The 24,646-nt window shown below is 38.1% G+C and overlaps 1 protein-coding gene across 5 annotated transcripts in view; it reads left to right on the forward strand.

Moving 5' to 3' along the window:
- UBR5 (ubiquitin protein ligase E3 component n-recognin 5) overlaps nucleotides 1-24,646 on the forward strand; it is a 136,744-nt gene that overhangs the window by 20,901 nt on the left and 91,197 nt on the right. For 4 of the 5 annotated variants that reach the window (XM_072734121.1, XM_072734122.1, XM_072734124.1 and 1 more), the window contains exons 2-4: nucleotides 23,425-23,469; nucleotides 23,823-23,904; nucleotides 24,341-24,417. In XM_072734121.1, the coding sequence (XP_072590222.1) occupies nucleotides 23,425-23,469; nucleotides 23,823-23,904; nucleotides 24,341-24,417 (204 nt within the window). The remainder of the gene's footprint in view (nucleotides 1-23,424; nucleotides 23,470-23,822; nucleotides 23,905-24,340; nucleotides 24,418-24,646) is intronic. The other variant, XM_072734125.1, reaches the window with a different exon arrangement.

Below are 24,646 nucleotides of genomic sequence, written 5' to 3' on the forward strand. Positions count from 1 at the left end.
AACTGTATGATTAATGGGAAGATGACGTATATTCACACGTATAAAGTTTGTTAGAAGTAGGCCTTCATGTTATTTCATAGCTTTCCCTGAGGTGGTATTTTGGTATTATTTGTGGTTAGTTTTAAAAGAATGGTATTCACGTGTCTTTTTTCTTGGTGTTTTTGCAGTTTTTGTTAAATAGAGTATGTGATGAAATTGCAACATCTTTTGTGTTAGTGTGAAAAAGACAGACTGTATATACAGTACATTCAGTACCTGCTGTCATTTTGTCTTTTTTTTTTTTTTTAAGATTTTATTTATTTATTTGAGAGAGAGAAGAGAAAGAGCATAAGCAGGGGTAGGGGCAGAGGGAGAAGTGGGCTCCCCAATGAGCAGGGAGCCTAATGCAGGATGTGATGTGGGATGCAGGGTTCAATCCATGGACCCTGGCATCATGACCTGAGCTGAAGGCAGACGCTTAACCTACTCAACCACTCAGGCACCCCCATTTTGTCTGTTTCTAATCAAAAGAGGCCTTATTGTTACCATTAGAAAATGAGAGTGCGGGACCAGGGAGTTACTAAGGGCCTTCCCAGGTCTAACAAAGCTGGCAAAGAGAATGGGTAGAAGTTCTGGTTGGAAAAAAATGGTAGGAGGTGTCAGCAAAGTGTTAGTTTAAGTTGATTCATATTTTAGGCTTTCTAGAAGCAGAGATAAAAAAGCAATGGCTGAGAAATAATATTGCTTACTATGTTATATAAGAGTGAAACTTTTTCTTAATTTTACTCTGAGGTAAATTCCTATTGAATCTTACATTTAGAGACATTAAAATCCCAGTGGATAGTGAGTTTTATAAGTTGACACACAAGTTTTCTTTCGTGATTATATTAAACACTGGTAAAAACTGAAGTTATAACAAGTCCTTGTTTTGTTGAGGCCCCTCTTTAGGGGTTGAAGAGTGTAATTTTCTGGGTTAGAATTCAGATGTTCAGAGGCTGATCCAGAATGTATGAGGTTTGCTCATTTTAAACCTTATTTTTAGCTTTGTTATTTCTTACTATGTACAGAGCACTATGGTTTCCAAACATCTCATTTAGCACTCTGGCAGCACTGTGAAGAACGTTGAGTTGCAGAAGGTTAAGCGTGCTTCCCAAGCTAAACGGCAGGGGGAGTGTTAGGTGGGTCTCCAAGCCCAGGCCCTTTGTTGTTAAGTTGCATCCACGGGCTCTGTGGCTGAGGCTCATGGGTAGTTTTATGTGAACTGAAGTTTTAAACATTGGTGGATAAAAATAAAATGTCATGGTAAAGACCTGTGTTGTGGCCTTTAAAAGCAGCACATAAGCAGTTATCTTGTGCCTATAGGAATACTCTTTTTTATTGCTTTAAAATTTTGATCTCTTTGCAGAGGACAGGGTTATCACTGTGTGTCTTTTCTTCCCTCTTGCCTGGGGTTTGTTGGAGGAGAGGGGACTGCTATCTGAAGTGAGGCATAGTGTCCGTATTCAGTTGAATGTTGAAACTAGCACCGTGTTTCATTCTGAAACCAGTATGCCAGTACCTATTTGTTAAGCTCTTGCTGCATTCTTTCCCGACATGCTAGTGTGTGAGATCGTGGGCTGGGGGGTGCATTAGAGTCATTGACATAGTGACATGAATTGTTTCTATCCTTTATGTGATGGTTGAGTGAGAGAGGTGGTCAACAGTTGGTCTTTAGTTTTGTATAATTTTTTATCTATGCAGTACATGCAACACACTAAATACACAGATGTGCAAAAAGTTAAGTCCTAGGTCTTACCCTTTAAGGAGTTTACCTGCATAGTTGGGAAAATAAAATAGAATGTAAAAAGTAGAATAGCAGTATCAGAACAGTTCAAAGCAGTAAATGATTAATTGCAAAAATGAATAGAATTGGTGAGAAGTTGTGGAGGAGGTCAGAAAAGGAAGTGCTTACTGGACCATAGTATCTTAATTATACTACTTATGGATATTTGGTGTGTAATTTGGGTAGGATAGTAGTAATTCCACATGTAATTGGGAGAAGTTAGATAACCTGGATTTTAATAGATGCCATTGCATTGCATTATTTGTGCACTACATATGAACTAAGAAGTAGTTTTATCCATGAGCTTCAGTTATGTCTAGTTGATACTGTTATGTGTCGAGATGTATTTTGGATGTCTCTCCGTGCCTTGTTTTTTAAAAAGGATATGATGGTAGATATTTGGAGTTGCTCTTTGCTGTCTTCATTCAAAGTGGTACTGCCCATCAGTAATAGAGTTCTGCTCCCCAAATTTCTTTTTTTTAAAAATTAGTTCCCATTTAGCAGGGTTTTTCTTTCTTTCTTTTATTCGGTCAGAAGTGGTAATGATTGTAATAGGGAGCAGCTAACATTTCGTACCCAACTCTGTACGAAGCATATTATGTGCTAGTATAAGTAAAATTTGTCACGATGGGAGTAAATTTATGGTCTAAATTATTTCTTGGATGTGTTGAGGAACTCAGAAACCCTTTGGGGATATTTCAGATCAAAATGCTTGATTAAGTTTAAAAGTCAGGCTTTTGAGTCCTGATTGTTGTGGTTAGAGTTTTTCTGGCTTGTCTGCTTTATAGACCCTGGTCAAGCCAATAACTCACTAATAAGAGAGTTTAAAAATAAAGAAGTAGGGGTCAAGGTGCTCTAGATTTGGTAATTTCAGGGAATGTTTGCAAGGAACTCCTCTAGTTTTTTAAAGAGACTTTTGTCCCTGGGATTTGTTTCGTTAGGTTCAGTTCTTTGCACTTTTCCCTTACGCCAGGCTCTTGGCTTTGCTGATAGTCAGTCATCTTGAGAGTATTTAAGGCTGTTGAAAGTTGCACATACACATTTAAGCACAAATAGTACTTTTACTTTTCTATTACTTTTGTTGATGGAACTGCAGTTACTACTGTGAGGTTGGTTAGACAAGTGAATCTATAATTTCTGTGTCCAAAAGCGGAGGGAGGATGGAAGGGTTTTTTTGTTTCTAGCTTAGCTGTTTAAGTGACATTTTAAAGAATTTTGGATCCAATTTGATAGTTTATTTATTTTTAAAGATTTTATTTATTCATGAGAGACAGAGAGTCAGAGACATAGGCAGAGGGAGAAGCAGGCTACCTGCAGGGATTGTGATGCGGAACTCCATCCTAGGACCCCGAAAGGCAGATGCTCAGTCACTGAGCCACCCAGGTGCCCCTGATAGTTTGTTTTAAAGAGTTTTTTTGTTTTTTTTTTTGTTTGTTTGTTTTTAAAGCTCATACCTATTGTCAATGGCCATTTTGTTACTTTATTTAGATGAAAGCAAATTTAATTTTTGTCTGTACACTGTTATTTGCTAAGCACATAATTTCTGGTTAGGAATAATTTTTCCTCAAAAAATTGAAGGCATTCCATCATTGTCACATAGGTTACAGTATTTATTTTGAGGAGTTCAATGCCATTTTGACTCTTGATCCTTTCTACTTGACCTACATCCCCAAAGCTTTTAGGGTCTTCCTTGATCTCTGTTGTTGAGAAGTTTCTTGCTGCTGTGCCTTGATGTAGGTCTTTTTCCCATTCACTGTATTTTGAACCCCCAAAACTTGGTAGGTCTCTATTCTAGAAGCTCATATCTGAGCATCAAAGTCCTGGAAATTTTGTTACATTATTTCCTTAATACTTTTTTCTCCCATCCATTTTCTCATTTTCCTTTCCTTCTCTCTCTCATTCTCTCTTTTTCTTTGTTTCTTTCTCTCTTTGTTTCTCTTTCTCTCTGTTTCTCTCTTCCTTTCTTTGGGAGAACTCATAGTATTTGGATATTTGACACCTTCATTGCTACTCTGATTTACTTTTCTCCCCTACTTTCCATTGCTTTGATTTTTTGCTTTACATTATTTCGAAATTTTTTCTTCTGTTGGGCCAGTTTACCCAGAGAGGAATCCTGGAAGGTGAGAATGTGGCTGTAAGCATCTGGATGGGGGCTGGCTTACTCCTCATTTCAGTAAACAGCTTTCACTTTTTCTCTTTTGCCTGTGTCTGCCCAGCTAGGTATCCCCAGGTTGTTCTGGTTGAATTTCTGTAAGTAGGGAATAGTTGTGGCAGAGTCTGGAAGGGACTGTCTCCTGCTCCTAGGTGAGGATCTTAATTGCTCCTTATGCGGACTCACAACAATCTTCCTGTTTGGATACCCCTAGACTTTATAAGTTCTTGGTGCCTCCAATTAAAATTACTGAGGGTTGGTCTGTTTGTCTTGGCTTCCCCCCTTCAGACTTTAGGTTTGAGTTTTCTCTTACCTGCTGGCTCCTTTGCCACTTTCCTGTCTGTTTTCCAGCTTCCACAATTTCGTTGACATCTCTTGCTTGAATGCACTAGCCTTCTCTTTGTCCTTGTAACTTTAAGATTCTTTTGTTGTCATTACAGAGGATTCTAGGAAGTGGTGGAGAGAAACGAGTTTAATTAGAAGTCCTATACAAGAAAAGAATTCCTCTTTTGTCTAAGTACACTAACTAGCTCTCTATACCCAGTGTCTTAGTCTACTAGTGCTGCTATAACACCATATCCTAGACCGGGGGTGGTGGTGGGGGAGGGAGCTTCAACAATGTTTCTTTCTCATGGTTCTGGAGGCTGGAAGGCTGAGATCAGAGTGTGGTGTCATGATGATCCATTTTTGATCAAGGCCGGCTTTTTGGCTTTAGATGACTGTCTTTGCATCCTGTCTACACATCTATAGAGCACGAGAGAGAAACCGCTCTTTGTTGCCTTATAAGGGCACTAATCCTATCCCAAGGACCTACCCTCTTGACCTGATTACCACCCAAAGCCTCCATCTCCAAATGCCATTATGTTGGACATTAGAATTTCACCATATGAATTTGGGGCAGGGGCCCGGGAGGAGGGGTGGTGCAATGAAATTCTCTGTGTAGGGGATCCCTGGGTGGCACAGTGGTTTGGCGCCTGCCTTTGGCTCAGGGCGCAATCCTGGAGACCCGGGATCGAATCCCACATCGGGCTCCCGGTGCATGGAGCCTGCTTCTCCCTCTGCCTGTGTCTCTGCCTCTCTCTCTCTCTGTCTGTGACTATCATAAATAAATAAAAATTAAAAAAAAAAAAAAGAAATTCACTGTGTAGCAGCTAGTGAGGTTTTTAAAGGTGATTCTCTCTTTAGCTTGATTCTCTGCTTACTATATCTGTGGTTCTTGGCCATGGCCCTGTTTGTTCTCAGGAGATGCTTGAAGTCTGCTATTGGTTTCACTGTAACCCTGTGTGTTTTCCTACTGAAAATGATTATCCCAGGATGTGCAGTCTTCATAATTTTTCAAAATGTAGTCAAGCCTGACTGAAAATTTAATTTTGGTAAGCCTCTGTTGATCTTCACAGATGTGAAAAAGTTCTTCAGAATTTATTATGATCAGGGGTTGTTTTTCCTTTTTTTGAAATATTTTTTGAACTATTATCTTCTCCATCTGGTGAGCAGGAAGATTTTCTTTTACTATGTTTTCTTATTTATTAAGAAAGCACTCGGGATCCCTGGGTGGAGCTGCGGTTTGGCGCCTGCCTTTGGCCCAGGGCGCGATCCTGGAGACCCGGGATCGAATCCCACATCGGGCTCCCGGTGCATGGAGCCTGCTTCTCCCTCTGCCTGTGTCTCTGCCTCTCTCTCTCTCTGTGTGACTATCATAAATAAATAAAAATTAAAAAAAAAAAAAAAGAAAGAAAGCACTCATGTTGTCCTAGACAGCCTTCATTTTGTATGATTTCATATCCACACCAGGTAGCAAAGTACAGGGATTCTTGTATTATGCCCCTTGTATCTGCTGTGTTAACAGTGCCCACCTCTGTGAGTACATTCATCTTTCTTATTTGTGTTTCTGTCCTGTCCTCTGCCTTTTAAGTGGTCTATTTTTGATATTTATTCAATCTTATTCAAAAGGAGATTTTGATTCCAAAAGAATAATTATTTGATCACGGGAAGGTGGTATGTACTTTGCCTTTGTTATTTATTCTTGTAGTTGTATGTTGACTAGCAGACTGCTCTAGCACCATCCACAGTTTAGATGACTTGTAAGAAAAATGAAAATAATTCAGATCTTAGAATTATTTTCTTGGCTTTCTCAAGTGTTTTGGAGAGCTTTGATTTTTTTCAGTTGTGTAAGAGCCAAACATTTTTTGTTGTTGTTGTTGTTTAATAGATAAATCATCATAAATGTTTTCACTTGAATATGCCCCTTTTGTGATAAATCCCAGCACCATTTATGGCCCATTTTAAAATCCTGATGCCCCTGAAAGCCCTGGGGCTCCCTCACGAAATCATCATCATCATCTTTTTTTCTTTTTTTTTTTTTAACTGATCTCTACACCACGACCCCAAGATCAGGAATCACATGCTATACCCATGAAGCCAGCCTGGAGCCCTCCTCATGAAATGTGACCCCAAATCAATCCAGTCTTCTCGTAGAAATTCATGCTTAGAGCACTCCTCTCAGCACCTGGTTTCCATTTTATTTTTTGTCTTTCTGTGAATGTAGTTTGTTTTTACAAGCAGAGTGTAAACTTCTTAAGATGTGTGGATTAAATCAGTGGGGTTCCAGTGTTCTTTTTTTTTTTTTTTCTCGGGCTTCTCAAGGGGTAGGTCACACTGTCTTCTCTAGCTGTGGCTCATGGTTAGGGGCAGTATCCCCAAGTATGTGGAAGACTCCCTCAGGTGGTTTGGTTTGGCTTCTGTTCGTTCCCAGGGTATTTTATAGTGCAGTTTATTTCCTGTAATACTTAACACCAGGCCTTATACTCTGGGTGTTCAGGAAATACTGTTGAATAGGACACTGGGTGGATTAGTATGCTGGCAAGAATAGAGGCTTGGAGAGATTTTTGTCTCATACTTTCCCTCTCACCTTTTAATTGATAATTACAGGTAAATTGATCTCTGTAGCCTGCTGTTTTTTAAGATGGAAAATAAAGACCCTATTACACCAAGGACTTGATATTAAATATGAAAATCTGAACTTGTTTTTCTGAAATCAAATTAAGTCCAGTTCTGGGCTGGTGCAGTTTCTAAGAACTGCAACATTTCTAAGAACATTTTCACAGTCCATGATGTTTTAACCAGTCCATAGTTAGAAAAAAGTTTATAGATGGTTTTTGCTACTTTTAATATTTTAATCTTTTTTGAAGTATTGGTAATAGTGGTTTTTTCCCTAAATCTTACTTGGGAGAGTGAGAACTTGGCAACCTTATCTTTGTCTTTATAATTTTAAGAAAATTTTATTTATCTGTTAAATCCAGTAGCCAGAGATATCATGCCTTATATCTTAAAAAAAAAATCTGTGACACCCCTTTGGGGATAGGTTTCGATATATTTGTTAGCTCACGCTTGTTAATGTAGCTTTTTAAAATTTCTAGCTTTACTAATATTTTATATGCTTGAAATGTCAGCTTCTGAGAGAAGTATGTAAAATTTGTCGTTGGAGTTGACCATTTCTCAAAGTTAGTTTTTACTGGGTATTTGTGAGGTTATGATATTAGGACCATTTCAATTTATGAATGTTAAGTGTTCTTGGTGGATTATTCCTTTGATTGTTATATAGTATGTCTCTATTCCTGTTTGTACTTTCCTTTACTCTGATAATTTTTGACTTTTAATTGTGAGATGAACAACTTGAATAAGTAGATTTGTTTTTCCTGTCTGAATTTCATATCTTCTGATCCTCTTTTCTGCTACTTTTTCCCCTTCCATTAGAATCCTAATTTTCTGCATTTCCTTCCTTCTTTCCTACTTCTTGGTTTGGAAGCCATAGACTGTATTTCTGTTCTTTTAGCAGTTACCATTAAAATTTTCAGCTGCAACATTTTTGAACAAAACTGGCAGCCCAACTCCAGCTTCCAGCTCTGGTACCCAGTCTCTCACTGGAGAGTTCTTTCAGCTTCCTTTCCCTCCTGAGAAGATGTTGGTCTTGTGTGTGGTTAGTGTTAGCTCTGTTGAGCCTTTTGGTTTTCTCTTGTCTACAGTTGTCTTTCATGGCTGTCTGTTTAGAGGAGGGGAGTTTTCCCAGTGGGAACTCACTGTACCAGCTCTGCTCTGCCCAGTTTTCTTCTCCACTGGTCCGCATACCTGCACATCATAGTCACTAAAAACTTGTTACACATTTTGTTCCTTCTGTTTGTTTTAGTTTTAGCCACTTTTATCGGCTTCAGATGGAAAGGAGGGAAGGAACTGGACCACCCAAAACCTGTGAGAGGCCTTTCACTAACTGTCCACCTCAGGATTGCTGGAGTGCTCAGTGTTAAGAGGAGGAAAGTGTAGAGAATTTAGTCCAGGACAGAGCGACCGTAGGGTCCTGATTCCTGATGCGAAGTGCTCATCTTTCCTTTTTTTTTTTTTTTTTTTTAAAGATTTTATTTATTTATTCATGACAGACACAGAGAGAGAGAGAGGGAGAGAGAGAGGCAGAGACAGGCAAGGGAGAAGCAGGCTCCATGCAGGGAAGGGAGCCTGACGTGGGACTCGATCCCGGGTTTCCAGGATCACACCCCGGGCTGAAGGTGGTACTAACCCACTGGGCCACCAGGGCTGCCCGAAGTGCTCATCTTTCCAAATCGAATTCTCATTGTAGGCTGGCTCCATTTTGTTAGGTTTGTTAGCTGTTTTGCCCTGTCAGCACACAAGTAGTATAAAGATGCCACTTATTTTTGTGGGAAACAAGAGGGCTACAGTACATGTCGTAGCTGTGATGATGGGACTTGAGTTTTGCAAACTTTCTATCCTAGCCCAGTGCTTGCTAGGACAGGTCTGTGATGGACGGGGGTGACTCTGAAGGGTGCAGGCTGGAGGGGCTTTTGTATCTGGATGTACCTCACTTATTACTCCTCCATCTTCCACTTTTGGGCGGTTGATGCTCATTATGCAGAGAGGAGGTAGCTGATTAAACCAATCAACCTGCTAGGGCCTAGTGCTGCAAGATTGAGAACTTAGTTCTCTGGCTGGTAAGCAATTTTCAGGCATTAAAAGCATGGGGAAAGAATTTAGCGGTTTGGGGATGAATGTAGCAGTTTCCAGATAATAATTAGGGCTTGGCAGGGAGGAGGCTGATGTCCTTCAGAATCTTCTCCTGGGGTAGCCCCTTTTAAAGTATTATTATTGACACACTATTTAAGAGCATTAAGTGTGTGTGTATGTTAAGTGGTTGAGAGTGAGCAGAGTGGGAACTGCGATGGGATGCAGACCTTTCTGTCAGTGATGTCAGTCTGGAAATTGGAGACTGCCTGTTGAGTCAACTTATATTAGGTTGAGTGTTTATTGTAAGATGAAGAATGGTTAACATTTATTGGTGGATTTCTGAAGGCCGAACTTGGGAGCCAGGCCTTTGCTGTGATAGCTGTGTTGCCAAAGAGAACTTTGTATTCGTTTGTGCTCCATAGTGATGAAACAAAAGAGATCTGGTCGAGCTCTTAAATTTGACCCTGGTGTTTTGTAGTTTTGATATTTGTTTGATTCCTTTGGTTTAGCTCTGAATTATACCTAAAGGAAGGCTTTCTGGGTGAGAGACCATGTTAAGAACAATTAGTTAGGTGCAGATTTCAAAGAAGCTGATAACAGCTTTCAAACCCCCTGTAGGTACACTGATGAACATGCTTTTGTTAATAAGTGGGGTTGTTGGGCAGTTTGACTGTAAAGCTTACTTGATTAGTCTGCTTCAATGGTATAAAGATGCCCAGCAATATCTGTTCATTTGTAAAAGGAAAACAATACTGAAATCTGTTGCTATCTCTTAAGTAGATGACTTCAAATCATAAAGGTCTTCTATTTTTCCACTTTAAGGAATAAAGATGCCTGTTGCCATATTATTTGGATTTTAAAACGATCTGCTGTAGATAGTTGCATTTTTCAACAATTTAATTTTAGGCAAAGTGGGATTGTTTATATTATTTACTTTTTTTTTTTTAAATCCTCGAAGCTGATTAAACAGAAATTTGGGATATAGTTTTGGTTTACGTATAAAAGACAGGAAAGCCTGTCACTGTTGAGTTCTGTGTTTTGGGGAGGCTTTTTGTGTGCCAGGCACTCTAGGATTTTGGGGTAGAGAGATGGTCTCTGCCTCAGGGAACCTGGATCTTAAACTCCTGATTCCCCAATGTCTTATGAAAAAATGGCCTGAACAGTGTTTCTTGTTCAGTTTCGGTTTGGGAAGCACAAGATTAAGCATAGTTAATTGGGTTTCTTTATTGCAGAGCTTAAAAAAATCTAATAGAGGTAGGTGGATTGTGAATTTCTGAGAGGGAGCTATCCTAAGCAGCATTTCTAAAACTTGAAATAGTGGAGTTATTAATGTCTCCCTAAATGGACTACTAATCTTATGACTATTTTAAGCAATCCTTATGTGTATTTGCGGTATTTAATAAGAGTAGTGACTTCCAAAGAATTACTTTGGGTGCTTAGAAATTAAAAAAAAAAAAAAACAAAAAAAACAACAAAAAAGCCCTTTTGGGTTTTGGATAGATAATACGTTTACGTGGTTTACAATTCAGAAAGTGGGCAGCCTAGGTGGCTCAGTGGTTTAGCACCACCTTCAGCCCAGGGCCTGATCCTGGAGACCTGGGATCGAGTCCCACGTCGGGCTCCCTGCATGGAGCCTGGTTCTCCCTCTGCCTGTGTCTCTGCACACCCCCCTCCCCCGTGTCTCTCATGAATAAATAAATAAATAAATCTTAAAAAAAAAAAGATTCCATTTTAAAATTCAGAAAGTGTATATTGGCACACAGTGAAAATTCTCCCTCCTTGCTCTGTTCCCTGGCTGCCTACTTCCTTTTCTTATAGGTGATTAATGTTACTCTTTCAGAACTGTTTCATGTGTGCTATAGCTTATTTAGCCATAATATCAGTCAATGAGATTTCTGATTTAGTAGGTCTGGGTGAGGACTGGGAATAGGTCTTTTCAAATGTTCCCTGGAGTTTGTGATGATTAGCTAGATTTAGACACTACTATTTAAGATGGTATACGTTACTTTTACATGTGGCAAATTATCTGGTTCTTAAGACAACTCTGTGAAACAGAGAATGGTGATGACCATTTTTGGCATAGGTGGAACCGAGAACAAATGTTGTTAAATGACCTACTCAAGATCATGCTCTTTTAATGGTGGAGCTGAGACTCAAAACCCAGGGCTGTTTGTGAGTGTCGAGGTAGGACCCGCTGACACTCATTTTAATTTCATGCCTACCATGCTGGTGACTGGCTAAATAGCCACAACAACCAAAAAATTAATATGGGCATTTGTATCTGATTCTTCCTATTTTAATATTGCATTAAATATTAGAATATTTTATTGGTGTCCAGTGACTAGACTTTCTCTGGTTCGCATTTTAAGGTCCTTTCTCTGGTTCGCATGTTACCAATTTCAGGCACCTACACAAGAGGCTGCACACAGACTTTCTTTTTTTAAGGATTGTATATATTTATTGACAGAGAGCAAGCACAAGCAGTGGAAGTAGGAGAGAGAGAAAGAGAAGCAGGCTCCCCACTGAGCTGAAGGCAGATGCTTAAGGGTCAGAGCCACCCAGGCGCCCCAGCACAGACTTTTATCTGTAATGTTTCCTGATAAGTTCTCTTTCTCTCTTCCTCTCTTCTCTTTGCTTTCAACTTTCTTTGGGCCCCTTCAGCCCTTTTTTCCTAACACCAACCCAGATTCAACCACAGAGGAGGAAGGGAGGGAGTTAAAAAGGAGACCCTCTTCTCAGTGGAGGGTACTGAGAGAGTATCCTAGCCTGTGAAGTACTGCATGATTTTAATCATTGTTTGTTTGGTAAACTCTGTAGATGAATCTTGAAGAAAGAGTTACACAAATTCCTCATAGTCTTGCAGGGTCATTTGAAGTAGGGCAGAACCTCCGGGGGCTTATTTTGTAGGACAACATTCCTTTGGTGTATTTTAAAAACCTTAGTCTCATAATACTAGTCACATAAGAGAACATCTAAAAACTTTAAAAATAGCTATGAATCCATCATTTTGAGGTAGTGTAGGACTTAGAGCCAAGACATGAATGTCCATTCATTTGTTCAGCCCCCTATCCATCGGCACATGGGTAGTAAGGATTTACTATGTGCTAGGTCTTGGGGATTTGGAATTTAACAAAACATGTTTCTTGTCTTCTTAGATTTTGTCGGGTGGTGAAAGAGACAAATCTTTCATCAAACCAGTAGTTATGTCCTATGAAGTGCTCTGGAGGAAGTGTGCCCCAGGTATAAAGTGGGATTCAGAGAAATGCCTCATTTAGCCTGGAGTAAAAGGTGAATTAAGGTCTCCCTTCCCATAGGTTGTTTCAGCCTAGCCTTGTGGGACTAGTAGCTAGGTATGTAGAAGGCAGTGGGGTATAGTTATTCTAGGCTGAGGGAATAGATGTGTTAAAAAACATAGAGTAGTTCGTGAGTATAATCTTGTTAAGGAATTGTGAGTATAGTGATGTTTGGTATATAGAATGCTCTGGAAGAGTGCAGAGATGAGATTAGAGTAGGGGCAAGAAGAGGAATCTCTCATGTTTTGGAAAATAAAAGAACCTGTGCAGAAGAAACAAAGGAATTATTGTGCATATATAGATTTCTAATACCAGGAATTCCTGGATTTAGCTCTTCATTCCCTGGATCCCATTCCCTAGATGCTCAGGTTCCTATTCTTGATCTCAGGATTTGAATTAGGCCCTATTTAGTTTGGCAACCAGTTAAGCCATAACTTGGTGGACTTGAGCAGCAAAATATAGCAAGCTATCCAAGGATGAAGAATATAGTTCAGTAATGTTAATGGCTGTCATTTATTGAGCTTTTTAAGTGCTTGGCTCTTTCCAAGGTACGTCACAAAATTACCTTTAATCCTTAGAGCAGCACTACAGACAAGTGATTTTATCCCTGTTTTAACAGCCCAAGACTCCTTCCAAATTTTGGGAGGTTAGGGCAAGCTTACCCAAAGTTCCAGAGCCAGTTAATGGCAGGGATGGAATCAAACCCAGGTTGGTTTGTCTGACACCACAGCTCATTCTTTCCTGGCCCCATGCCCCTCACAAGACGGCAGCTGTGGTTCCTAGGGTGGATGGAATGGTGGCTCAGGAATGTAAAATGACCATTTCAAAAGCAGTAAAACTGCAATTTCATCTTTGATGTTAATGTTATCAAGATCCTTGGTTAAAAATATAATCTAATTGTCTTGTTTCTATGGGAAAGTCTGATTTCATTACAGGTGTTTTACTTGAGTTTACAATTCTATCTCAAGGATTGTGTAACTGCCAAATGGCAGTAGTTGTGCTATGATGAGTGTCGGTTATCTCATGATATGTTTGATTTGTATGTAGAGTTGAAATTGGGATTATAATTTGAATTCATTATCTGTATCTGGCAGATACTTTGATGAATAATGTTGCAGATATTCAGAATGTAGATATGGCCTAAGGGTGAAGAAGACCGGCTTTTCTCTTGAATTTTTGACTGAATGCTATACTTTTTGGATGGTAGGCTCAAAAGAAGTCCTATCCTGTTCACATCGTTTGATTCTTTTATGTGTGTATAGTCTTACTGTTACCAAGATGGAATTAGAATGACTTAAGAAATTGTCAAGAAGACTTAATGTATAAAGGCCATATCTTGTATCTTTTTCTACCAAATTTCTTGTCCATTTGGCATGTGTATTCCCCTTTTCCTGTTTTGAATGGAGCTGAAAATAACATGGTATTTTGGCTTTAAAGGAAAAATGACTCATTTTGTTGTGTTCGGCATTGAGTTTCTCACAGATGTGTTTAGCTTTTCAAATGGCAGAGGAGTTTGGAATTTTGGTCTCCTTTTCATTTTATTAGGAAAAATGTTATTTATGATAATATATAGGCGTTTGTAAGTAGAATATTTTCCAGGTTAGGGGAAGAAATTATTTGTAAGTAGGATGTCATTTTTTTTTTTTTTTTTTCTGTGCTGGTTTACAGACTGTTTCTGTAGCATGAATTTTCTTGTTTTAATTTTATAGAACTCTTAACAGTTTTAACGGAGAATCGTTTTAAGGGAAATAGTTTAAAGAATTTCCCATTTTAAAAAATATGTATCATTTCATGAACTTAGAATATTTATTTAGAAACTTCTTTTCGGTCTTGAATGCCTCCTAAAGGTTGAATGTCCCGTATCGTTTATTTAAAGTGAACACATTATGTAAATTAGCATTTGCCATCTCCATAAGCATGAAGTATGTATATAAGTCCTACCTATAATTGTCATTCAGAAAGCTGACAGATGGATTTTCCCTCTATACAAACCGTCATTTGTGTGATTTGGGGTCTTTTAATAGTAAAGTCAGATGTTTGCTGCTTGGCTTAGTTCTCTTTGGGTGGGCAAAAAGTGAGAAAAGTCAGACCACTATTTTAGAAATTGTAAAGTCAATTTAAAGGAATAAAATGTGCTTATGACTTATGGTTGAGCAAAGATATATTAGGGATCACTGTACATGATGAGATTTGAATCATAAAACTGAGCAGATTCCTCTTCACCAAGCAAATACCTTTTTCAGGGGTTGGGAGGAGTAATCCTCCCATATCAGTGATCTCAAACCGAGATGCCTATAGGTGCTAGGTACCTCTAGGTAAGGGTACCTCTAGTCACCATAAGGGAAAATAAGTGCAGTTGCTAGATCTCATTTTCCAAAAGAAGTTAAAAACCTGAAATTCCGTGCGAAATCCTCCAAGTTTAAATGTTGGCCAAGAATCTTTAAAAATCTTCAAAAAATTTAAAATGCCGCGTGATTCAATATCATGTGTACATCTGTAGGCTGGCAGTTTGTGACATCTTGAGGCTCCTCCTGCTCCCTTTTAGTAATTAGCTATAGTTTTTGCATATAAATCTTAAAAAGAAGAGGCTCTTCTATATCTTTGCCCCCACTGCCTTCTCATCCTCTTTTGGAAATGACTGGTAAGAGGGGCGCCTGGGTGGCTCAATTGGTTAAGCATCTGCCTTCAGCTCAGTCCTGGGGTCCAGCCCCAAGTTGAGCCCCACTTCAGACTCCTTCCTCAGAGGGGAGTTTGCTTCTCCCTCTCCATCTGCCCCTCCATCCACTTTGTGCTTTCTTTCTCTCACTCTCTCAGTTAAATAAATAAAATCTTTCTTAAAAACTGTATACAGTAATACTGAGACTTTGTCTTTTTTCACTATTTTGAAATTTGTGCAGTGGCAGGTAAAATACTGGCTTCTTAGGATAAATCAAAGTAGTGGCAGCAAACTGTTGAAAATTATTGTATTCTTCACTTTTTTTGTACTTGCAGGACAAGCCAATTTTCACTCAGGTATCTTGGATGAAGTGGTAAAAATTACTCATTTTATTAAATTTTAACCTTTGATTATAATCCCAATTTAATACACAGTTTGACAAAATGAAAAGAACCTTTGGTTGTCTTGAAGAAAAACACTTTTGCATTTCTTTTAGTTGCAAGCTGAACTAGCTGCTTTCTTCAGGAACATTTATTTTACTTAAAATAAGCCTTGGGTATTTGACAAACATTTTCTCAAAAATGACCATAGTGAGCCTTTTACTTCAAGGAAAACAATTTTATCACTGTTTGTTTTCAGTGATAAAATTGAGCTTTCAAGCAACAATTAGAATTTTTGGAAATTTGTATCCATCATTGTCAGTTTGACAGTGACCTTAACAAACATGATTTTGAAGACCTTCCTGAGTCCATAAACCATTATTTTCCAAATGACCAGTGCACGCCGTTACAGACTTATACATGGGCACACGATTTTGATAGGTTTCAGAAGGTTTCACATTGCTCCCAACCTTTAAGGAATGATCACTTGTTGAGTTTTGGTGTAATATCAAAAAATATCTCCAATGATCTGTAAGGTGTATTAAAATATTGCTCCCTTTTCCTATATTTGAATATGTAGGGCTAGCCCTTCTTCACATACTTCAACCAAAATAATGTACAGTGATATACTACTGAATGCAGAAGCAGATCTGGGAATTTAGCTATCTTATAGTAAGAGTGATAACAAAGAGGTCTGCAAAAATGTAAAACAGTCCCCCATCATAAATAGTTTTGGAAAAGTTATTTTTTCATAAGGTATTTTTTTGTGTATATAATGAGTTTATTATTTTTGAAGTAAATATTCAGAATTTTTCTTGGTACTTGATAATATTATAAATATCAGTGTTTTTGAGCCCAGTAAACAAAAGTGGTTCTAAGATAAAATTTAAAATTTCTAAGTATATTATGAGAGGTTGAGAAGGGAGGCTGTTAGGAAGACTCAAGGGATATTTGCGGAGGTGAAAAATAAGCAGAAATTCTGATTTACTTTTAGAGAAAACCCTTTCATATGAGATACAAAGAACTTTAATGGTCTCTGTGTTCTTGAAGTGAAGCCTAAAATCTTTTGTTTCTGGTAAATTTTTAGTTTCTCTTTGGCCTTTATCATAATTTTATTCCTTGATTACTTAGTATTAAACTTTGAAGTTTTCTGTGGTCAGCTGTGACATGAGTAAACTTAAGGACAAAATAGGAGTTTTGAATAGTTAAATTTATATAGTTTATATTTAATCTACAATTATGGCCTCCTTACATTTTTGCTGTGAAAATGATGTATAGTGATTTTTTTTTCTTTTTTTAATTTTTAATTTTTAATTTTTATTTATTTATGATAGTCCCACACACACAGAGAGAGAGGCAGAGACATAGGCAGAGGGAGAAGCAGGCTCCATGCACCGGGAGCCCGACGTGGGATTCGATCCCGGGTCTCGAGGATCGCGCCCTGGGCCAAAGGCAGGCGCTAAACTGCTGCGCCACCCAGGGATCCCCTGATTTTTCTTTTTTAATGTGTATGTTGTCCAGATAGTTACCTTACTTCTCTAATTATTCATCCAGCCCCACTCCCATTTACTGTTCTGGAAATCCTGAAGCTGGGGAAGCCATGATCAGGGTTAAATTCAGATAGAGACAGTACAAAATGAATTTTAAAAAATGTATGCAGAAATTGAATGTCTTAAAGTCAAATTTCAGACATACAGTGAGAGAGTCTTTCATAATCACAGAGATGGAGAGAATTATCCCTAAAGTGTTGATGCTTCTTGCTTACCAAGATAGCCCTAATATATCCAGGTTCTTCCCAGTCATCCTCAGTCCCATGGGTCAAGGTAGCTCTTAATACTTAAGTCATAACAGCGTGGGTGGGTAGTAAGAAACATTTTATCCCCTTCATAGAAAAACAGATCCACAGTGTAGCATAAGAAGACTCCATTGACCCCTTGCATCTTATACTCAAGACCTGCTAAAGAGGATTCCTTGTGAACATGCCTTAGATGGTTTGCTGTTGGCTTGCTACAGGACTGAGTGAAAAGGGGTTGTGGGTTGGATGCTCTCTGGACTGGATTGGATAAGACAGCATCAGATTTTCAGTTATCTAGTAGAGCTGGGAATGTGCTTGCTAGATGCTGACACAAGTAAGTGACTGTTTCAAAATATCTTCTGCAGCTTTACCTAAAGCAGAGCCTCTTCTCACAGTGACTGAGGCTGGGAGGTGGGACCACCACCTGATAACTTGAATTTATTCATGTCAGTGATAATATTGAACAGCTGGCATGCAAAGAGACAGTTCAGAGGTGGTAGTGTATATAGTATGGCGTGGCAGTTGTATAAAAGAACAATGTGAAAGTAAGAACTGAATGCTAATACTTAGGAAAGTGCAGGATAATGTAGCAAAAAACACCATTAGTTTGACTCCTGTCTTTGCCATCTATCTAGCAACGTAGTTGTTCCAAAAGAAAAAAAAAATACATAATTTCATTGCTTCATGAGTTTTAGGCTTTATGATTTAGAGAATTTTCTTTTGGGGAAATGCCAGAAATATTCCTACAGTATTTCTTTTTCTACAAGAAAATAATCTGGGCACAGGTTTTAATGTACGATTTAGCTTTGTAGGTAACCTTTACTGTTGGCTGTTGTTTCTTTATATGGATTATTAAGCCCTTTACTTCAAAATAAAATGATAGGGATATGTAAAAGTTTTATTCCATGGTTGGATAGGTTGAGGTTGGAGTGAGGTTACTTTAAAGGCAGGTTGCTAATATGATTATTGAGTAAGTGGTGAGTTATTAAATATTTTCTTTATGTTAACTGGCCTGCTTATAAGAGTTAATATGGGCAACTGTCCTAAAATAAACCTGTATATTTGTACTTTTCATGCCTGTTTTAAACTTTGTTCAAACTTGAGGTGGAAGATCTGAGGAGTTAACTTTGTTGAGATTAGGATTAGGAACCTTTTCTTCCTCTGAAATGGAGTGTATGCAAGTATTACTCTATAGTTTTCACTGTTGGAAATGTATCTAAAGAAGCGGAAGAGTGAGGAAAGACTTGATTTTATCCTGTCTTTACTTAGAGTCTCTGAAGCCAGTTCAGACTGAAACAAATGCAATGTAGACCTGAAAGTCCTCTAGGAAGGAGAAACTGTTGACTTCTGTAGGAAGAAAAGTAGGGTAGCAGGAAAAATTCATGGAGGAGGTAACATTTGAGGTGGGCCTGAAATAGGAATGAGCCTGGAAGAAATATACTGTTGGCAGATTTTGTCACTTTTTCACCACTTAAGGTGATTGCTAATAAATACGAAACATGGATAGGTGTACTTGGTCTTATGCTTCAGATAGATGAAGACCATCATCTTGTAGAAGGTGGGGTATCAGGAATATCTTTATGCCCTGGAGAATTGGCAGCCTTTTGAGGATCTTAAATAGGCCTTAATGTTTTTAGTTGCAGAAATACAGCTGGAAATCCATCAGGTTTCATTCAGTTTAGGGTTATGTATGTTTGAACATGCAGGTGTGGTATGTGACAGGGGTAGGAGAGAATTCTAAAACTGATGGACCTCCACTGATGCTGTTGCCAGGCTGAGGATGACTGAGAAGATGAAGTATCTTTGAAATTACTTTGAATTTAACATTAATGTTAAATTTGGAGGAAAAGGAGACTGAACTTAAAGGGTATTTCAGGGCAGCAATGAAATATGTTAGATTCCAGCATGTTATAGTTTGATTTCTTGTCCCTTTTTATTTTTTATTTTTTTTAAGATTTTATTTATTTATTCATGAGAGACACACACACACACACAGAGAGAGAGAGAGAGGCAAAGACACAGGCAGAGGGAGAAGCAGGCTCCATGCAGGGAGCCTGATGTGGGATCCTGGGACTCCAGGATCATGCCCTGGGCTGAAGGCAGGTGCTAAACCGCTGAGCCACCCAGGGATCCCCCTCTTGTCCCTTTTTAAACATCAGTTTGCTGTTACCCTACTTTGGTGCTTTAAGAAAAAAGAAAATCCAGCCTCTGTATCTGCAAAATGCCAATAAATTTAAAGGAATGAAATAGGTTCTTGGATTGGAATATAGAATAAATCTTTGGTGTAAGAATACTAAGGATTGTCAGAAGCTTATTGGTAGCCTATGCATTGTGTATTACAGCAACCTCACAAAGGCTATCCTTGAATGAGATTAAATGCTGAGTTATGAGGTTATTTTGTAATGTTATGCTGTACTCTTAAAATTTTTTCCATCACAACCACATGTTAAGATTTATTCTGAAATGGAATTTGGTGAGTTCTAGGATAGTTTTCCTTTTATTTTAAAAATGAGGGAGACTTCTGTACATGTTGCTACTAGAGGAACTATAATGACTTTAAGCATGTAAGCTTTTGGAGAAAGATCTTTTAAAATAGATGAGTGCCTAACAATTATATAGAGACATTCAGTAACTTTGTAAATGAATGTGGTCTTTGGTCTGCAGCAATGCTGTGATTTCCCTGTCTGCAGAGGACTCTACTGTAAAAGGGGAACTAAACTAACTTTATAGTTTGTTTGTAGGTTTCTTTGATACTATTGTCTGAGATTTATGCTTATGGGGCCCGTTTAGTCCTGATAACTGTTTTGAGATTTGCAGGCATGATAGATTTTGTGTAAATTTTGGGAATTGAATTTAAGAAATTAAAAAAAAATTAGTATTTGGGGAAACATCCTAAATGTCCATGTAAAATCAGTTTGTATATGAAAGTTTCAGATGGTTTAGATGAAATTGAATATGGCAGTAAGTGCTAGTCCCATATACATGTTATAGATGTATCCACTGATTTATTTTCTTTTAAAACATTCATAAGAATTCAAGGACTAAAAAGAACCATGGATGACTATTATGTGGATGAGAACCTGAGACTTTAAAGGTCTCTAATGAGTAAGTAGTAGGTGAGCTGGGAGTTAGCTCCAGATTTCTTGCTCTCTAGTGGGCATTGTTTCCAGTACAGATGGGTGTACGTTTCAGATGTGGTTAGGAGCCCACCATGATTTTTAAGATGAGAGAATTGAATTGATGGCAGTGACCATTTCCTCTGTCTCCTTGTGGCCTGATATTTGCTGTCGAGTTCTTTTCTTTTTAATATTTATTTATTATTTATGAGAGAGAGAGAGAGAGAGAGAGAGAGAGGCAGAGACACAGGAGGAGGGAGAAGCAGGCTCCATGCCAGGAGCCTGACGCGGGACTCGATCCCGGGACTCCAGGATCGTGCCCTGGCCCAAAGGCAGGCGCCAAACTGCTGAGCCACCCAGGGATCCCCTGCTGTTGAGTTCTTGACTTAGTACTTTAATCATTTTGATGTTTCCAAAGCTTATTTTAGTTATAAATATTGTGTATATGGAGTGGTATTTGAAGCCATGAGAGCAGCTTCATTTAATTTTTATTTTATTATTATTTTTTAAAAGATTTTATTTATTCATGAGAGAGACAGGGGTGGGGGTTGGGGACGGGCGGGCAGAGACACAGGCAAAGGGAGAACAGGCTCCACACAGGGAGCCTGATGTGGGACTTGATCCCGGGACTCCAGGATCACGTCCTGGGCCGAAGGTAGGCGCTAAACTGCTGAGCCATCCAGGGATCCCCTAATTTTTAATTTCCGTTATTGCCCAGTTTTGAAAAGGCTTTGACAAATTTTATCCACTCCCAGCTTCCACCCCCCAACTGTATACTTTGTGACAGCTCTCAAGACTGTGTTGGGTGAAGAGAAAGCAATGGGCATGAATGGGTTTAGTTGTATGCTGGAACAACATACCTTCTTGGAGTACTATTGTGGTTTTGGGAAGTAAACCTTTCTTAGCCCTTTCCCTCCAGCTCTACTCCTGCCTCAGCTCCAGGATTCTGGAGGCCATTGTTTGGCCCCTCAGTTTATTGTATCCACATTTTCTATTTGGCCTTCTCTCTCATGAATCCCATGTAGTATGTTACTCTTACGGTATTTTATCTTTTCTTGGAACCAAGAAGCGTTGCCTTGTAAATGAGCAAACTGGGATGTGGTGAAAAAGCTTGATTTTACAGGACAAGGAAAACATATTTTTGTTCATGAAAGCAAATACAACACTAGGCAACAAAAATGAAAATGTATTTTATTGGGGGCTTGTTCACACATCAGGTGCTGTTCTTTGGGAGTGAGGATAAAGTGGGAGAGAAATTAAGTATAGCATCATTTGAAAGTTATTCTTGCTTAGGAGTAAGATTCAGAATTGGAAAGTAACTGTATATATGTTAGTGTGTTTGAAAGATGCTCCTCAGCATTAAATAGAGGATAGAATTTGTAGGATAAAGCTGAGAGTTTAGCCCTACTAGAATCTCTTATTGAAATAATTAGATCATTTGCATATATAATACATGATTTGTGACAGCTTTGAATCCTAAACTGGCTTTAAGCTGTGATTTATTTTGGAGGCATACACACACACACACACACACACACACACACACCACTTTCATCTGTTAATACAAATGATTGAAATTAGACTTCAGGTATTTTTGCCACTTTTCAGAAAGCAAAATTCATGGGATTTCCTATTGATATGTTTTAATTTTTTCTGTTGCTTTCTAAAATTCTGTTTAAAGAGTCATTTATGAAAAAAAAAATTGAAAAACCAGGCAGTTGTTTTGGGAACTTGATAGAATCAAACTCTTAGGGTCTCTACATTTGTTTACATCTTTACATTATAAGCCTTTTTTTTTAAGATTTTTTAAAAGATTTATTCATTCATTCATTCATTCATTCATTCATAGAGGCAGAGAGAGAGGCAGAGACACAGAGGGAGAAGCAGGCTCCATGCAGGGAGCCTGACGTGGGACTCGATCCTGGGTCTCCAGGATCACACCCCAGGCTGCAGGCGGCGCTAAACCGCTGTGCCATGGGGGGCTGCCCTGTTTTTTTTTTTTTTTTTTTTTTTTTTTTAATTTATTTATTTGAGAGTGAGAGCAAGAGCAAGAGCAAGAGCGAGAGAGAGCAAGAGAGAGATCCGGGAGAAGCAGATTCCCCAAAGAGCAGAGAGCCAGACACGGAGCTTGTTCCCAGGACCCTGAGATCAGGATCTGAGCTGAAGGCAGACTCTTAACAGACTGAGCTACCCAGGTGTCCCAACATCTTTACATTATAAAATGACTTCCTTAAGTTGATAAAAGTGTGTAGTTTAAATGAGTATTACAATATTTTTTACAATACTTTTTTATTAACTCAAGACCCATTTTCTTGAGATAAACAGCAAAATCATAATAGAAAATATGAATTGTTATCTTTTAGTTATGTAGCTCTTTAAGATTTTTTGAAGTATATTTGGTACTCTTAGAAATGGGGAAGATGGGATCCCTGGGTGGCACAGCGGTTTGGCGCCTGCCTTTGGCCCAGGGCGCGATCCTGGAGACCCGGGATCGGGTCCCACGTCGGGCTCTCGGTGCATGGAGCCTGCTTCTCCCTCTGCCTGTGTCTCTGCCTCTCTCTCTCTGTGACTATCATAAATAAAAAAAATTTAAAAAAAAGAGAAATGGGGAAGATTAAAAAAAATGGGGAAGGTGTTATCCTTGTTTTATAAATACAGACATAGAAGTTTTAATTTGTACAATTTTGTGTCAGAGGCCCTTTAGGAACTTGAGACTGTATCTTTTTTTTTTTTTTTTTTTGAGACTGTGTCTTAAGTCAGTAAGGCTTTCAGGCTTTTCCTGCCTCATTATGTTAAATTCTTAGTAGATATATATTACCCCAATATCATCATTTTATGATGTACATTTAAGGATCTCTTTTGACGTTTATAGCAAAGTGTTTAACAAGTGACTTCCATTGATGCTAGCTCAGGTACCAGCTGTGTTGCCATGTTTTGTATTACAAATGATGGGAGCCTTAGTTTCCTCATCTGTAAAATGGGATTAATATAATTATCAAAATTGCTAATGAGGTGGTAAGGGAAGGGAATTATAGAGTTGACCGTGGATCTTTTTTTGGGACAAAAATGAAAGATAATATAAAAAACATTATTGCCATAGCAGATTTTTTGTATACTGCCATTAGAAATCACTAAATAATGATACAAGTACCTATCAGAACTATTTTGTTTAAGAAGAATTTGTACATGTGGTTTATTCATATTTTGTTTTTTTTTTAAAGGTTACGGGAAGTTTCAGAAAAACTGAACAAATATAATTTAAACAGGTAAGAGTTTTAAGATATTTTAAATTTTCTGAAAAGAGCAGTTTTTCTTTATTAGGAAAAAACTCATATTTAGGCAGAAGCTTTAATCTATCACCTTTTATGAGTCAGGTTCGTTTGAATTACAGTTTCTATTCATATTGATTTTTAAAAAGTCTGGCATGCCAAGGGCATATAATAACTTTAAGGCTATCATAATTATTATTTCTCAAGTATTACTATATAATATATAAATATTTTTGAAAACAGGTTTTGCCAGCTATTTATTCCTTTGATTAATCAGATAAAAACCAACCAGCCCTAGAATGTATTTGCCATTTTAAAACTAATTTTGCTTGATGTTTTTTATTCCTTAGCCACCCCCCTTTGAATGTATTGGAACAGGCTACTATCAAACAGTGTGTGGTAGGACCAAATCATGCTGCCTTTCTTCTTGAGGTAAATTGTTTACTGTAAGATACAGAAATGAAAAGGAACTTAAAATACAGTCATGCATTATCATGTTTCTTTTTTAACCAGGCAAAATAGAAGTTTCTTGCAAGAGTTATTGCAGAGATCACTCAGTTCCATTTCCTTATTGTGTACATTCTCTGGCTCAGAGAAAGCTTTAGTGATTTACAACAGCTTGAAACCATAGTAATGAAGAAGTTCCTTATACCCAGTTATTTCTTTACTCTGAATTCTGTTAGAGATACTTTAAATTATTTTTACTGGTGTCCGTAATTGTATGTAAAACATACTTCCCCACGTGAGGCACAAGTGCCTTCTGAAAAGCTTATTTGTATTCTGAATTGACATAATCTGTTTATTGAATAAATTCATATTTTAATACACAGTATTAGTTTGGTGATTTCTTCTATTTTCTTTCTTTTAGGATGGTAGAGTTTGCAGGATCGGTTTTTCAGTACAGCCAGACAGATTGGAATTGGGCAAACCTGATAATAACGATGGGTAAGACATTAATGCCCTTTTTATTTGATAAGTATTTAGCTCTTAAAAGGTATTATAGTAAACCTATTTTGATGTTAATAGCCTTCAAGTTTTAAGTTTTAAGATAGTGAAATGGTTATCTTGTAGTTTGATTTTAATTTTTCTGTAAGCAGTGATTAATAAAATATTAGTATTGAAAATAGCAGAGAAGTTTGTCAGTTAACAGAAATAGGTTACCAGGGGAATGGTA

The sequence above is a fragment of the Vulpes vulpes genome, chromosome 13, assembly GCF_048418805.1.
Source record: "Vulpes vulpes isolate BD-2025 chromosome 13, VulVul3, whole genome shotgun sequence".
NCBI lineage: Eukaryota > Metazoa > Chordata > Mammalia > Carnivora > Canidae > Vulpes > Vulpes vulpes.